The sequence below is a fragment of the Nyctereutes procyonoides genome, unplaced genomic scaffold (assembly GCF_905146905.1).
Source record: "Nyctereutes procyonoides isolate TBG_1078 unplaced genomic scaffold, NYPRO_anot_genome, whole genome shotgun sequence".
Taxonomy (NCBI): domain Eukaryota; kingdom Metazoa; phylum Chordata; class Mammalia; order Carnivora; family Canidae; genus Nyctereutes; species Nyctereutes procyonoides.
Window position 1 is genome coordinate 59,429,790 of NW_026575126.1, and position 14,690 is coordinate 59,444,479.

At 44.3% G+C, this 14,690-nt stretch overlaps 1 protein-coding gene across 1 annotated transcript in view; it reads right to left on the reverse strand.

Annotated features, from left to right (window-relative positions):
- The window catches only part of XPO6 (exportin 6), a 101,830-nt gene that overhangs the window by 7,340 nt on the left and 79,800 nt on the right, over window positions 1–14,690 (reverse strand). The window contains exons 13-19 of the mRNA XM_055339985.1: window positions 14,481–14,640; window positions 11,641–11,733; window positions 8,641–8,785; window positions 6,941–7,087; window positions 5,875–6,064; window positions 1,185–1,340; window positions 42–156 (exon numbers count right to left, since the gene is read on the reverse strand). Coding sequence (XP_055195960.1) covers window positions 42–156; window positions 1,185–1,340; window positions 5,875–6,064; window positions 6,941–7,087; window positions 8,641–8,785; window positions 11,641–11,733; window positions 14,481–14,640 — 1,006 coding nt within the window. The remainder of the gene's footprint in view (window positions 1–41; window positions 157–1,184; window positions 1,341–5,874; window positions 6,065–6,940; window positions 7,088–8,640; window positions 8,786–11,640; window positions 11,734–14,480; window positions 14,641–14,690) is intronic.

Consider the following 14,690-nt stretch of genomic DNA (forward strand, 5'->3'; position numbering starts at 1 on the left):
CTTGGGAATCTGGAAGCCAAGGACAGTAGATCTGCAGTTACCTGGTAAACATGTTGAGGAAAGTCTGTATGATTTGCTCCGTGAAAGGCACACCCATCTGTACTCTAAGGCCTCGAAACAGGGTGAGGAAGAAGCTCAGCATCTCATCAGTCACATCTACATAAAGGCACAAAGCAAACAGTCAGAGACACATGCATAGATATCAACAGAAGCCCTCCTTTTACAAACTGCACCACCATCTCTCCCAAAGACTTCCTGCTGGAAGAAGCTTCCCCAACACCACTGGAGTCCATGATGGAAAGTGGGAAACAACTAGGGACATGCCAAGAAAACCAGTCTGGCGTCATGAACCTCTGGTTGACAACGGCTCACTAGAGAAGTGAAGGTCACTAGGAAGCCTCCTTCACCACTCGGCATCCACCAGCACTGAATTCTCAATGTAGATAGATCATTTTTGTGCTCACTCTGATGGAGCCATTCAACTGGGCCAACACCTGAGTGCTCTTACCATTTCTCTCTGACCACTAATCCTCGCACTCGGGTCAGGGGTTAAGTGGCTAAAAGTGGATAATGAGGGTGTATTCAGGCTGCATAGCCCTAGTCCATTAAAGGGATTAATTGCAGAAAATACTGGTTACATTTAGTCTGGTTCCACTTGCAGATCTAAATAATCATCTTGTACAGTACATTTTGGCTCTAATCTCACACACTCTGCTTACAAGAGGCAATCATGGAGTGCGTGCTGACTGACAAACCCCACTATCTCCCTTTTGAGAGCCAGGCCATGTGCAGTCACTGTGCCACAGCACCTCACTGGTGACACTGACAGAGGGAGAGAGGGATCCATGTCAGCAAAACCCACCTTGCCATCTAAGGAAATAAGCAGCACTCATGGGGAAAAGTTTTTTCTTCTCCTGTACAATGACCCCATCACCTCATCCTCTCATATTCCACTCTGGGAGAAGGCAAAGACTCAGAAGTGAACACTATGCAAGATGCCCCAAATTGACTCTGGGCCACATGACACAGGTGCAAGGTCCAGGTAAGGGCTGCCCATAAGCATCCCTGCCCTCTACCGTCAGCATCAAGGCCCGCACTGCCCATGCCATGCATTCTGCAGAGCCAACCAGTCATTCTGGGACTTGCCGGCACCAGCCACCAGGGGGCCTGCCGCCAGCTCCTACCTGACTGATGGATAAAAGCTGGAAAGAGGGCCAGGGAGACCTGCACGGATTCCTGCAGCGACTGGTAGCATATCTGCCGGGACTTGGTGGACTCTCCGGAGATATTCTCCACGATGTCCTCTAAGACGCTAAGTGTCTGGTGGATAATCACTTTTGCTGCAAATTGAGATTCAGTGCACGTTACAACTTGTCTGAGGATAAAGCAGGGTAAGGGAACACACGGGGAGGGGACATTTGCACAGGTATTCAAAGGACAGTTGCAGAAGTCTTGCTAAAGGAACACTGTCTCTCTTGATTATCCATCTCTCTCTCTTTCTCCATACAACCTTTTCTCTCTTTTTGCCCTTTTACTGTCAGGACTCCAGTTGCCTGCCCACTCAGTTTTTTGCCTCTCTTCTGCCTCTATCCACCAGAAACCAGTCCACAGAGAGGGAAAGGTAAAGTGCAGTCTCTGGTTAGGGGACGAGTGAGAAACTCACAAGGCAACTACCCCAGGCAAGAATGGACACACGCAGATCAAGCACACCTTCAGCTCCAGATATACCTCTGGTATATCTGGAACTCCTAAAATCCACACCAACACCTGCCAGCACGTGTGCTGCTGCTGTCCTCAGGAATAGACCATCTGATCAATTCTTGCCCACTGTGCTTGTGGCCTGACAATACATACAATTATCATATGATATTGTGTTATTAACCACAAATACTTCTAAGGAGACCATGATGTGAATGCTCACATGATCCCTCCACAGAGAAAGCAGAGGTAGTGGCCAGCAAACTGGCAGGAGCTAAGAGGACACAGCAAGGGCCCAGACCAGAGGAGCCTGGAGAAGAACTACAGATGAGCACTAGATGGCTCTAGAACCGGGGCAAGCCCCTTATCAGGACACTGGGGATAGCCAACAGCCTCACCTTTGCAGGGTTGCTGTGAGGATGATAGACAAGGTTGAGAATGTTTCAGCAAAGTACCTGGCATATCAGAAGGTTCGGTACAGGGAAGCTGTCATCCTTCCCCAGCACTGGTGGAGTTGGCTCTCACCCTTACACACAGAGTTGCCTCCCCATGGCTCAGGGAGCTTGGCGGACTCAGCCCTGGTGGAGCTCTGGAGGCTGAACCAGGACAAGGCTGAGAGCTGGCCTCCACCTGGCCACGCTCCCTGGGCCCCCACGCTCACCAGCCTCTCTGGAGACTGAAGCAGCTTCCAGGGAAGGGTACAGCAGAAAGAATCGATGTCTGGCAGTGGATGCAACCAGGATTGACTCCTAACTCCACTAGATTCTAAGTCTCAGTTTCTCATCTGAAAGTATGGATAGATAGATAAAACCACCTCATTCAAAGGACTGAGTGTAATTGAAAATAACAACCCACGACACTCCTGGTCTTCTAAAGGCTGGTCATGCAGACGAGGCAGGTGAGCCAAAGGGACACGCATCATACTGAAGGAGCCACTCACACACCACTACTCCAAGCACAGGGACTTAACCAAACCAGGAAACTGTACTTGGGTTAGATGTTTCCCCAAGAATACACAAGGCACAGGAGAAGTAGTTTAGGGGGAAAAGCTAACAGAGTCAAGAGACCAAAATCTGACCTCTGATGTGTAAGGAAATTGAAACAAGAACCAAAGTACATTCACAGAAATGTAGAAGGGGAAACTAAAAGCACCATTAAATATGTAATAATAGGAGAATAGGTATATAAAATGTGGTACTTCCATAGGATAGGATGTTACCAGACCATTAAAAACAATTCTTTCAAGAACAAGGGGGCGGGATCCCTGGATGGCGCAGCGGTTTGGCGCCTGCCTTTGGCCCAGGGCGCGATCCTGGAGACCCGGGATCGAATCCCACGTCGGGCTCCCGGTGCATGGAGCCTGCTTCTCCCTCTGCCTGTGTCTCTGCCTCTCTCTCTCTCTCTGTATGACTATCGTAAATTAAAAAAAAAAAAAAAAAAAAAAAAAGAACAAGGGGGCAATGTGGTAAAGAATCAGGATCTGGAGTCATTCAGATGCAAGGCTGATTCCTGATCCCATTCCTTCTCTCTGATCCTAAGCAACCTACACCTGCGAGCTGGGGGCGGGGGTGGTGCAGACACACACACGGGAAGGGCACTTTACAATGGAGAAACTGGCAGGCCCTGCTTCCAGCAGGTGACCACACTGAGCAGGCCAATAATGGAGCACATGGAAGCGATGCAACAGAAAGGACACAACACTGCCCAAGTGGTATTCCTGCCCAAACTGCTGGAAACAGTCAGAAGAGCTTACAGAACATTTTACAAGAATGTGGGTTTGGACTCTTCAAAAATGTCAAGATTACATAAAACACAAACCAGGAATGCTTTTCTGTATTAAAAGACTGGAAGGATTGGACAACCAACTAGAATACATGATCCCTGACTATATCTTGGATTTTTAAGAAGCAAAAAGGTCACTTTGGTAACACCTGGGGAAAATCTGAATGTGGTCTTTATGTAAAATGGCATTATCATTTACAAGGCTGCACAGCCTGGTTGTATTCATGGTGTTTGGGTTATATAAGAGAGTATCATGTTTCAAAAGTCAAGGTTAAGAATTCAGGGATAAAGTGTCAATGTAAGCAGCTTACTCTATTTATATGGCTCTGTTAAAAAGAAAAGTGTGGGGGTGGGCAAGAAGACAAGTGTGGCAAAATATTAAGTGGTAAATCCTCGAGTGAGAGAGACAGTTGCTCCTTTGCTTAGTCTTTCAAGTATTGTGTAGGTATCAAAATTTTTCAGCGTACTAAGCTGCAATGGGAAAAGCTTTCCAGGCCTTCATGTTATCACTCATAGAAGAGAAGACAAATTTCATTGGGCTGCAGGGAAGGCTGAATGAAGGAACATGTAGAAAGTTCTCAGCCTAGCACTCAGCACACAGTGAACATGCCACAGATGTTAACTCTGCTGTTAAGTATGTTCCCTGTGGAAATCACTGGTTCTGTTCAGCAGACAGCTCCAGCACACAGTGGCATGCACTCTGCAGGGAAGCCGTGGCCATATACTCGTATGTTCTGGCCAATGAAATGTGAGCAGAAATACAGAGGCCAGGTGTCACCTGCAGACCAGCTCCTGGAGCGCTACTGCAACATCCCCCACGCCCCAACCTCAGTGTAAGCGCAAACTGTACAGCAGCCTCAGCAGCCTGGGGCCTCAAGTGAACAGAATAACAAGCAGGACATTCCCAACCCCCTTGATCCCAGCTGGACATGTAGTAGGAGCAAGAAATACCTCTTGTTCCTGGATTAAGCCACTAAGATTTTGGCCTTATTTACCACGTAGCTTACACTGACTGGTAATAAGTACATGTAAGATAAAGGGAGAAAAGACACTAGCTGTATGTAACCCCTAGGAAAACCACTTCACCTTACCCTAGTTTCCTCAGGAATTAAATCAGGATATCAACAGTAACTAACTCAAGGCTGATCTGGGAATTAAATTACTGAACACAAAGCACTGAGATCCAGGACCCGACAAACACTAGACCGTAAAGGGTGGTGCTGGCACAGCCAGACATGCGGTGATGAGGAGACCACCCAGGCAGGTGCCCAGTGCATAGAGCACCCTCACTAACTCTGTTCTTTTTTTCTTTTTTAAGATATTATTTATTTACTTGAGAGAGAGCAGAGCAAGAGAGAGAGCAAAAGAGACAGTGAGCACAAGAGGTGGGGAGGGGCAGAGGGAGAGGGAGAAGCAGACTCCCTGCTGAGCAGGGAGCCAAACACAGAGCTCGATCCCAGGACCTGAGATCATGACTTGAGCCAAAGGCAGACCCTTAACAGACCCAGGTGCCCCTAACTCTGCCACTCTTAAGCACCCACAGAACTAGAGAAGATATTGAAACAGAGAAAAAGGAAGACAACAAGATTGCTAAAATGGTTACTTTCTAAAATACTGAAATGGGAGATTTAAGAGATTTTTTCATTCTTTACAGTTCCTAATATTTTTGTAAAATGAGCACTTGTTAATGTTCCTGATTATTAAAATAATGTTCTTAGAAAGTATGTTGAGTACTTATTGCTATTTCTAACATTTCACAAAGCATTTTTGTTGACATTCTATAAATGATGTCATCCAACATTCCAGTATTTTCTTAGTGTGAAAATATTGTATTTTTAAAGTATTTCTACAAAATTTGTACTTTCTGGAAGATTTTTCAGAGAAATCTGATGCCTTCTATTTGAACTGGGTTTTCTTGATTCATCTTTTTCCTCCCTTTTGAATATAAACAATCAAATTTGAAGTGCCATTTATGAAGATATCAACTTCTTTCAAAGCCTCTGAAACATATGCATTTAGAGAAAGGTTAAAAATAGTTTCAAAAGACAGTACTTAAATCCATTTTTCCCAGTGTGTAGAGGTGAATTGCTTTGATTGCTTATACAAGTATCTAAAATGAATCAATTAGTCACTGTAGACTTTTTATCCACAGAAGACACCATCAATGGTTTACTTATTTTTGACATTTTAACTAAGAAAAGAGGTGTCCTACATTCAGGAAACAGGTCCAGCTGACAGGTTCACAGAATTCCAGAGAAGCAGGATTCCACCAGCCAAGGCTGGCTCTCCCACCCAGCAGCCATGTGACAACAGACAGATGAATACCTCATCAGCCACAAAGGAAGTGCTGCCCTACCTGTCTTCCCAGGCTGTCCCTGCCTAGGGGATACTTACTGTCATCCAGTGGCATCTTCCTCTGTGGGGCAACAGCATTGGGCTTCAGGTTGCGATAGTCCCTTGAGAGTGCAGAGATGAGGCTGGCATGGTTGATGGAACGCACAGGCCACTGCTGCTCATTCTCAGGGAGGTTTGGCCACGGAAGCAGAAGGATGTTAGAGAGGGCTCGGCACACCAACACCTGAGCCTGGAAGAGACCCCCATGGGCATCCATCAGAGGGCAAAGAGCAACAGACAAGTGCACATTACATGGCCTTAGCACCTAGCACGGGCACACACAGCTCAGGCCTCCAGGCTCTGTTCCCCCAGACTGGGCCTGGAGCTTTGAGCCCAGCCAAAGGTAATGCAGGGAGGGGAGAGAAACTGAAGCGGTAACAACAAGTCTGGGTCCAACACATTCCGGACCCAGCCCTAACAATCTTTCTTGGTGCCATCACTTCCCCTCAATTCTGGTACCAGAAGACTTACAGAGGGAAAAGTCACAGATACTGCAGACGCTAGCATTCAACACCCTCTGAGAAGCTGCTCAGAACAGGGATGAGAGTGTGAGGCAGTAAAAAAACCTCTTAGGACATATGCTCAGCGCTGTGTCCAAAGCAGTATGTTCACATCCCAGGTGCTCTCAAGTAACTGCTTTGACTGCCCTGTGACACCACCTCTGTTTTGCTTTTAAACTTCTAGCCTGAGCCTCCTAAAGATTATGAAAATCTTTGTCTGGAGTGTCTCAACCCTAAGAAAAGAAATATAACAATAAAAACAGACTGTTTCAAACCAAAAAGAATGCAAAGGGGACTCTCGACAACTCCAGTCAAATCCCCAGCTCTCAAAGCAGCACCGTTTGTGTGCCTACCAAGAGGAATGTGTTACATCCTCATCCACATCTTGCCTGCCGCCTGTGTTCAAAGGGCCTGATGAGAAAGTGCTGAGGCTGCCCTAAGTGCCACATGTAAAGAAACCGTCTCTGCTGGCATGGGCTGTAAGCTCCGAGTGCAAAAGAAAGGTCTCCCTGAGTCTGAGCCACACGGCTCCAGGACCAGTGCAGGGTGGCCCTGGGGTCTCCCACCTTATCGACAAGTCGCTGAGCAGAGGCATCGGTGATTCTGTTGAATACTTTCTGCACCGCAGGGATACTGATCAGAAAGACGGGCCTCACAGTGGTGGCCAGGGAGACCAGTAAGTGGCACGCAGATAGCAGTAACTTGTCTTGGACCTGGAGACAGAAGGGGACATGTCAGCTCACTCTCCTGTGAGCCTGGTATTAGAACTTTAATGAGGCAGCCACAAGCCAAATAAGGCTCTGGGAGCCATTACCCACATGGGTTCTATATCAAAGAAATTTCTGGGGACGATGCCCAGCAATGCAACACCCTCCTCTGTGCTACATCTTGGCTCCTGACCTCAGGCCAGAAACACCACCTCTGGTTTCTCTTGTCCATAGTCACCAACACCTCCGGACTCAGTCATTTCTTAGCTCCACAATCCCATGGCAAATTTCTTGGCATACCATTCAAATTACTTGGCATTGTTCATCTCATTCCTCTAGCTCCAACCAAGTCAACCTTTCTCTCCACCTGCCTTTTTTATACTCCACCAGTCACGCCAGGTTCTCTTGCTTCCTCCCCTCAGTGTGCCAATCAAAAACTAAGTTCAAGGACCATCTGTCCTTTTCAAATTAGCAAGAGAAAACTCTTTATAGACAGGTCCTAGTGCTGGCTGGTAGAAAGAAAAAAAAATACACATCAAAGAGTCGTGGGCATGTAGAATTATTTTGGGAAGAAATATTATAATTTCCTAGAACCACAAACTATCCGTCACCTTTAATCCCAATTTCTCTAAGAAAATCATCCAAAAGGATAAAGCTAAGTTCAGGAGTACATAATTTCAGAATTATCTAGGATAACTTTTTTCAAATGGAGGCAACTATAAAGTCCAGCAATGACTAGGTATATTATAAATTATATAAATCCCCCTCATGGGACATTGTAACTCATTTACAAATTACAATTACAAACTCCACAAAAATTTACAGAAAACAATACATTGTTCTGTAAAGAGCAGAAGAGAATGCTATGCCTGATTAAAACTACAAAAAAGGGATGCCTGGGTGGCTCAGCAGTTGAGCGTCTGCCTTTGACTCAGGGTGTAATCCTGGAGTCCCAGGATCGAGTCCCGCATCGGGCTTCCTGCTTGGAGCCTGCTTCTCCATCTGCTTATGTCTCTGCGTCTCTTGTGAATAAATAAATAAAATCTTTTAAAAATAAAACTACAAAAAAACAAATCTCTATATGCTACATAATACAAATCAGTGTCTTCTCGAAGGACAACCCAGTAGAATCTTATCAAATTTACTTGGATACATCTTTGACCCAGCAAATCCACTTTCCAGGATCCATCCTACAGGGATGTACACACCAAGAACTCACTTCCATCTATAGGAAAATTATAAAACATCCCCACTACGGAACAGCAGTGTTTTGGAAGAGGGGATTAAAGAGTACCACAACTTTTTGGTCTATAAATTTGAACAGTGTTTTATGTTTTCACAAAGAGCATGTATTTATTAGTGTGGGACCTAGCTAAAAAAATAAAGTTATATTTGAATTTATGTGGATCACAGCTCAAAAGGAACATTGAAATGACATATGGTTCTACCACAGTGGTGAGAATTATGGATCTAACACCAAGCAATACTTTAATTTTATAATAAGTAGGACAGAAGGACAAAGAGTTAGCTACAAAGTGTAGCCTCTGCTGTTTCAGGACCTTCGTGCTGATCAGAGGTGTGACTGCATCCATGGTGGTGGAGATGAGCGTAACAAATTGCTGTGTGTTCTGCCGATGAGCTTCACTGCAATACTGTGCTAGCCAGTGAGAGTAAGCCTGCAGAGCAGCCAGGGACTGAGCATGCCTGCAAAGGGGAGAAAAGATGCAACTTTCAAGGTCAAGGCCAAAATATATTAGCATTAAACTCGTTTTCATAGGAAGGAAGAATTCCACCCAGTGCATTTGCTGTTCTAAGACACGTGTGACAGCACAGAAATAATTTACTTGCTCAGGTAGGACATAAACATTGAAACTCATCATCTAAACCTTGCTACCACTACCTCTTACACAGAAAGCAATCAGCTCTCTAAGTTGCTGTGGCTCCTTTTAGTGGAGAAAGCACTTGAGAGGGATCCCTGGGTGGCGCAGCGGTTTGGCGCCTGCCTTTGACCCAGGGCGCGATCCTGGAGACCCGGGATCGAATCCCACGTCGGGCTCCCAGTGCATGGAGCCTGCTTCTCCCTCTGCCTGTGTCTCTGCCTCTCTCTCTCTGTGTGACTATCATAAATAAATAAAAATTAAAAAAAAAAAAAAAAAAAAAAAAGAAAGCACTTGAGAAACCAAGAGCGTGAGTACTCAGGGGAGCACTCTCTCTGGTATCTCACTGCTCCTAGGACCTTTTAGTAAAAAGAGAGGTAGGATTGAGGCAGACACCACGTGGAAATCAAATGGAGTATCAATTCAGGAGGGTAAAATGACCTCAAGTGCCCCCAGATGGGATGCAAGGAGAAGAACATACTGCTACCTATCTAGTGTTCTTGCTAAAAATGTTAAATATCAATCTCATACAGTACAAAAACAACTAGACAAATCCTGACTTTAAGATTTTCTTTAAAGAAAAAGAAATAAGGTCTAAATCTCTAATCAGTTTCTCTTTCCTTCTCTCCCTCTCTATCCTTCCCTCCCTTTCTTCCCCACTGGTCTAGATTATAGAAGATAAATATAATACATGATTCATGGTTAGACCTCGGATTTAAAAAAATATATATAAAGGACACTTCTGAGAGGACTGGGAAAATCTGAGTATGGAAAAATATTATATATACACATATATATTCTTAAAAATGCTACATACTGGGTGCCTGGGTGGCTCAGTCAGTTGGTATCCAACTCTTGGTTTCAGTTCATATCATGATCTCAGGGTCATGAGACTGCACTCTATGTCAGGCTCCACCCTCAGCACAGAGGCTGCTTGAGATTCTCTCCCTCTGTCCCCCGCCCCCATGCATGTGCTCTCTCTCTTGCTCTAAAATAAATAAAATCTTTAAAAAAAAAAATGCTTTATCTGAGATCCTCTGTCTACTAAAAGGTCCTAGGAGCAGTGAGATATAGGTATTATTGTATCCGTGAAAGTCTCTGAGTGGTGAAAATGGTATTATGGTTATGTAGGAAGATGACCTTGCTCCTTGTTCAGAAACATGCTGAAGGGTTTATAGGTGAATTGACATGTTGACTGAAATTTACTTTCAAATAGTTCACCTAATTAAAAAAAAAAAAAGTGTGTGTTCCTGTGTATACAAAAAAAAAAGCAAATATAGCAAAATATATATAACTGATGAATCTAGTGTGAGAGTGTTCATTCTATTTTTGCCCTTTTCTACAAAAGATGGGAACTTTTTCAAGATAAGAAGTTAGCTAAGAAAAGGTATTAAATACATTAAAGAAAGAAAATACAAGTAATTCATGGTGACCCAGAAGTTATTTTGTATTTTATATTTAGAATGCATTGATCATTTTACCCTTCAAGCTCTTGAGTACCAAATTAAGAAAAAGGACATCTAAGTCTGCCTTTAGGGTCTAGGAATTTTAGTCAATCTATCAAATTCAGAGAGCTCCACAAAGCTGAAGAGAGGAGGCTCCAAAACTTCCTGAAATTGTGTGCAAGATGTTGTGTTTATGAGCAAATTAGCATTTTTCTCAGCAAAAGCTTCACAGCTTTCTCTAAAGTCTCAAAAAGAATATATATATACACATATATGCATGCATATACACACACATACTTTAAAAAAAAAAAAAAACCTAAACCACTATAGTAAATAAGACTATCATTTACTTAATTTGTAGCTAAAGAACTATCTAGAACAGGGATCAGCAGACTTTTTCTGCAAACACCAGAGTATAAATATTTTTGGCTTTGCAGGCCATACATACTCTCTCCATCACAGCTACTCAACTCTGCCGCTGTGGCACAAAAAGCAGTCACAGATGATATGTTAATAAATGAGCACGGTTGTGTTCCAATAAAACTTAATTTATGAAAGCTGGCAGTGGGCCGGATTTGGTACAGGACATAGTTTGCAAGGCTTCTGGGCAGTGTAATCTCTGGGATATGGCCCCATCTCCAGTCCCCATTCTTCTATCCCTTCTGCAAGTCACTTTCCTAATGGCTCCCCACAGTCCAGAAAGCTTCTAAGAGTGTGGTCCCTGAATGCCCTCAAAATCACCCATGTTCTTATGTAACACACGAACACCCAAGAAGCCTTCTGCCCTCCTGCTGCAGTCAGAAGCTCTGAGAGAATGTGTTCCTTGAGTAAGTCCAGACCCAACAGTTTCAGTCAATGGCCTACAGGGTAAGACTCTTGGCACTCGAGTTGTTTCCACCTTGGTCCTCCCATAACTATCCGGCCTCCTCCCCTACCACACAAACTGCTCACAGCCTCCCTGACTGCGGGACCCTGCAACCCATCTGTGCCTTGGCTCATGCTGCTCCTCCCTCCTGAAATGCCCACTCCGTATGCCCTCTGCTTTCAGCTCTCACCACCTGATGCACTCTACTTACTCCAACCACCCCCACCCCCAATCAACCCTCTCTTCCTAGGTTTGGAGGAGGGAGTCTTTCTTTTCTTCATGGCAGCCACCAGTGTCCCTTTTTACCTATAAAATGACAGGGGGCTAGAGGACTAAGTCTTCCCGAGAATGCACTAACAGCTCCATACTTACACATCGATGAGGTCAGGTTTCAGTACTGATGGCACAGCAGTTTCAATGTTGTACAACTTTATCTGAGATCCATACAGAGTGACTTTAACCAACCTGTTGGCAAAGAAATAGGAAAAAGAAAACACTCAGCTTATGGACTAAAGTAGACAAAATGGACAAGGCACCAACAAGGTCCTGAGGATAGGTATTTTTCCATCCAAATAAGAAATCAAGACTAGACCTTCAATTTTATCCCAAAGATCTGATCTTAGATGTGCATAAAGATTTAAACAAAGATACTAACTAAAGCATGATTTACAGAATCAAAAAATTTTGACCACAAAATAAATAACCGGGAAATATAGACAATATACAAAATAGAAATAGTTAGGATGGAAATATTTCATGTTGTGTGTTTCACCACAACAAAAAATTCGAGAAAAAATAAACATTTCATATGGATATATGCGAGAGAAAACATAGCAAAATGTTCACTATAGAATCTAAGTGATCAGTATATATGGGTATTCACTGTACAATTATTCCACTTTTTCTGAAGATTCAAAAATGTTCATGATAAAATGTTTGAAGGAAGAGGCAGGGCATGAAGTATAAGTTTTTAGAACCAAATTGAGGGGTTTTTAACTTTGAGCACAATCCTTTCAGAAGCAAATCGCTGAGCCCGTTGGCTGCCCGAGGGCTCACTGCATACAAACTGACAGCCAGCTCTAAGGGGAAATGGAAAATGCCTCTTTCCTTAGAGACAGACGTTCCTTTCTGGGCAAAGGGAAGAAGCTGGAGGCCCAGCAAAAGTTCTGTCTGTGCTGGCTCTCTACAGAAGCCTAGGAACAGGTCTGAGGCTGATGCCAGGGAAGACATTGGTGTTCTTCTCCCAAGGTACAGTGTAGAGCTTCTCAAGCTTCAATGAGCCGAAGAATCCACTGGGGAGGCTTGTCACTGTACAAGCCCGTGGTTGTGAGGAGCCCAGAAATCTGCATCTCTGAAAAACATCCAGGGCTCCATGCATGCAGACCACACTCTGAAAACTGCTCTTCTCTTAAGGGAGCAGAAAGCAGGACTTCCCTAGAAAACCACAAGGTTAAAGTCCCAAAGCATTCAAGGTGGGAGGAGCAGTCAGAAAGTGAGGGTCAAAGAGCCAAGGGCTCTCAATCTGAAGTTCTGGGAAGGGACCAGGGTGCTAACATAGTGATGCACCAACGTGCAGCTGGCGTTTAATTCTCTAAACTGCTCTACATTCTGCACACAGTAAGTGTACATTTCAGTGGCACTGAATATACTTATTGTGTGCAACCACTGCCACGCGTCTCCTTCACCTTTTCATCCTATAAAACCCACAATCCGTACTCACTAAAGATAAACTCCATTGCCCCTGCCCTAACCCTGGTGCTTGCCATTCTCCCCTTTCTCTCTGGTTCTGACTATTCTCTGTACCTCACATAAGTGGAATCATACCACGTTTGACTTTACATTCTGTTTTCACATTCTACAGCATTCTTTAGTGCTATTCTACACTTAAAATGGACTTCTAAACGTGTCGTTCATTATTTCTACATTTTGCAGTTTCACTAGTACGTTTGTTGTATGTAACCTCTAAGTGAAAAATCAACTAATCACACTGGCTATGAAGATCACATAGCCATAACAAGGAGCCTTCTCCCACACTTTGTTCTAAAGGAAGACAAAATAACAGTATCTTCAAGTACTGGGCCTGCAAACCCAAGCAGTGCAGAAAAATGTACATATAAGGACCTATAAAAAATAATGATGCAGGGACTCTAAAGTCTGAAAACTGGGATTTCATATAGGAAGAAAGACGCATCCCACTCCTCCTAACCATCAATGGAAACAGGCTTAGCCTGGAAGGAGAGGAAAAAGGGCACTGTAGGTAGGAGTTCTGTGGTTTGGAAAGAGCAGGAAACTGGCTACAATCCATGTGTTCCCTCCTGTGAACAGTGTGACCTTAAGCAAGGTACCTGCCATTTCTGGGCCATAGTTTGCTCACAGATAACATGACAATCCCCATCCCTCAAAGTAAAGAATGAAATGAAATGTACAAAATCACTTTTGAAAATGTCCAACTGCATGCTACTTTTATTATTAATATTAATCTGGCTTCAGGCTTGGCTCTGCTTGGTGTGTTACCAATGATATGGCTATGGGGCAATGAAAGAATCCAGTCTTGACTTTGGGCTGGCTGGACCCACATCCATCCAATTTTGATCTAATCATTCCACGTTACCTTTAAACAATCTAAACCTATCACATTTGAAGCATCTGATTTTTTAAGCATATGAGTTCATGAGGGGGGAGGTGAGGAAAGCCTGGGCAGTGGGAAGTGGTCCTCAATAAATGCAGCTATCAACCCTAAGAGGCACCCGAGGGGAGGAGTTATGAAAGAAGCCTGGTGGTGGAGAGCTGGCAGCCACCTCTTGGGTCAGCTTAAACTCCTGAGGATCTTTAACAGAACTAAGAAAAATCCCACCTCTGGCATATGGCTGTCCAATTAGAAGATGCTGACTTTGTCTCCTGCCAGAGTTTTCCTATTGTCTCTTTACCTTGTAGGCAGAGACATAAGATTGACCTCACTTCGTTTCTTCTGAGGCTAATCCTGTCTTTTATCTACAGACTCGATTTTGACTAGTAGCACTGTGCTAAGTGCTTCCTCTCATTAAATTCTCACAATAAGCTACAAGATACCAGGGTCCCCTCCAAGTTACAGACAACAAACCTGAGTTCTCAGAGGTTATCTGCTCCACATGCACCTCATGCCTGGCAACATGCTGCCCAAGAAGCACAACTGGGTTCTGAAGATGGAAGGGTGCCAAGGAACCACCGCCTACCTCTCCACAACTGTGAGGGCATCACTGAACCGCGCTGCAAACACATCCCCGATGAAGTACTCAGCCAGCCGGCCCACAGCCTGCAGAAGGGAGCTCAAGTCTCTTAGGGAGCAGTGCAATCGCCGACAGTCGTTTTCTGCTGTGATGTTCAACCTGTGACCTGGAACATAAATACCACAAATGGTTTCCCTTGGGAAAAACGTGCTTTAG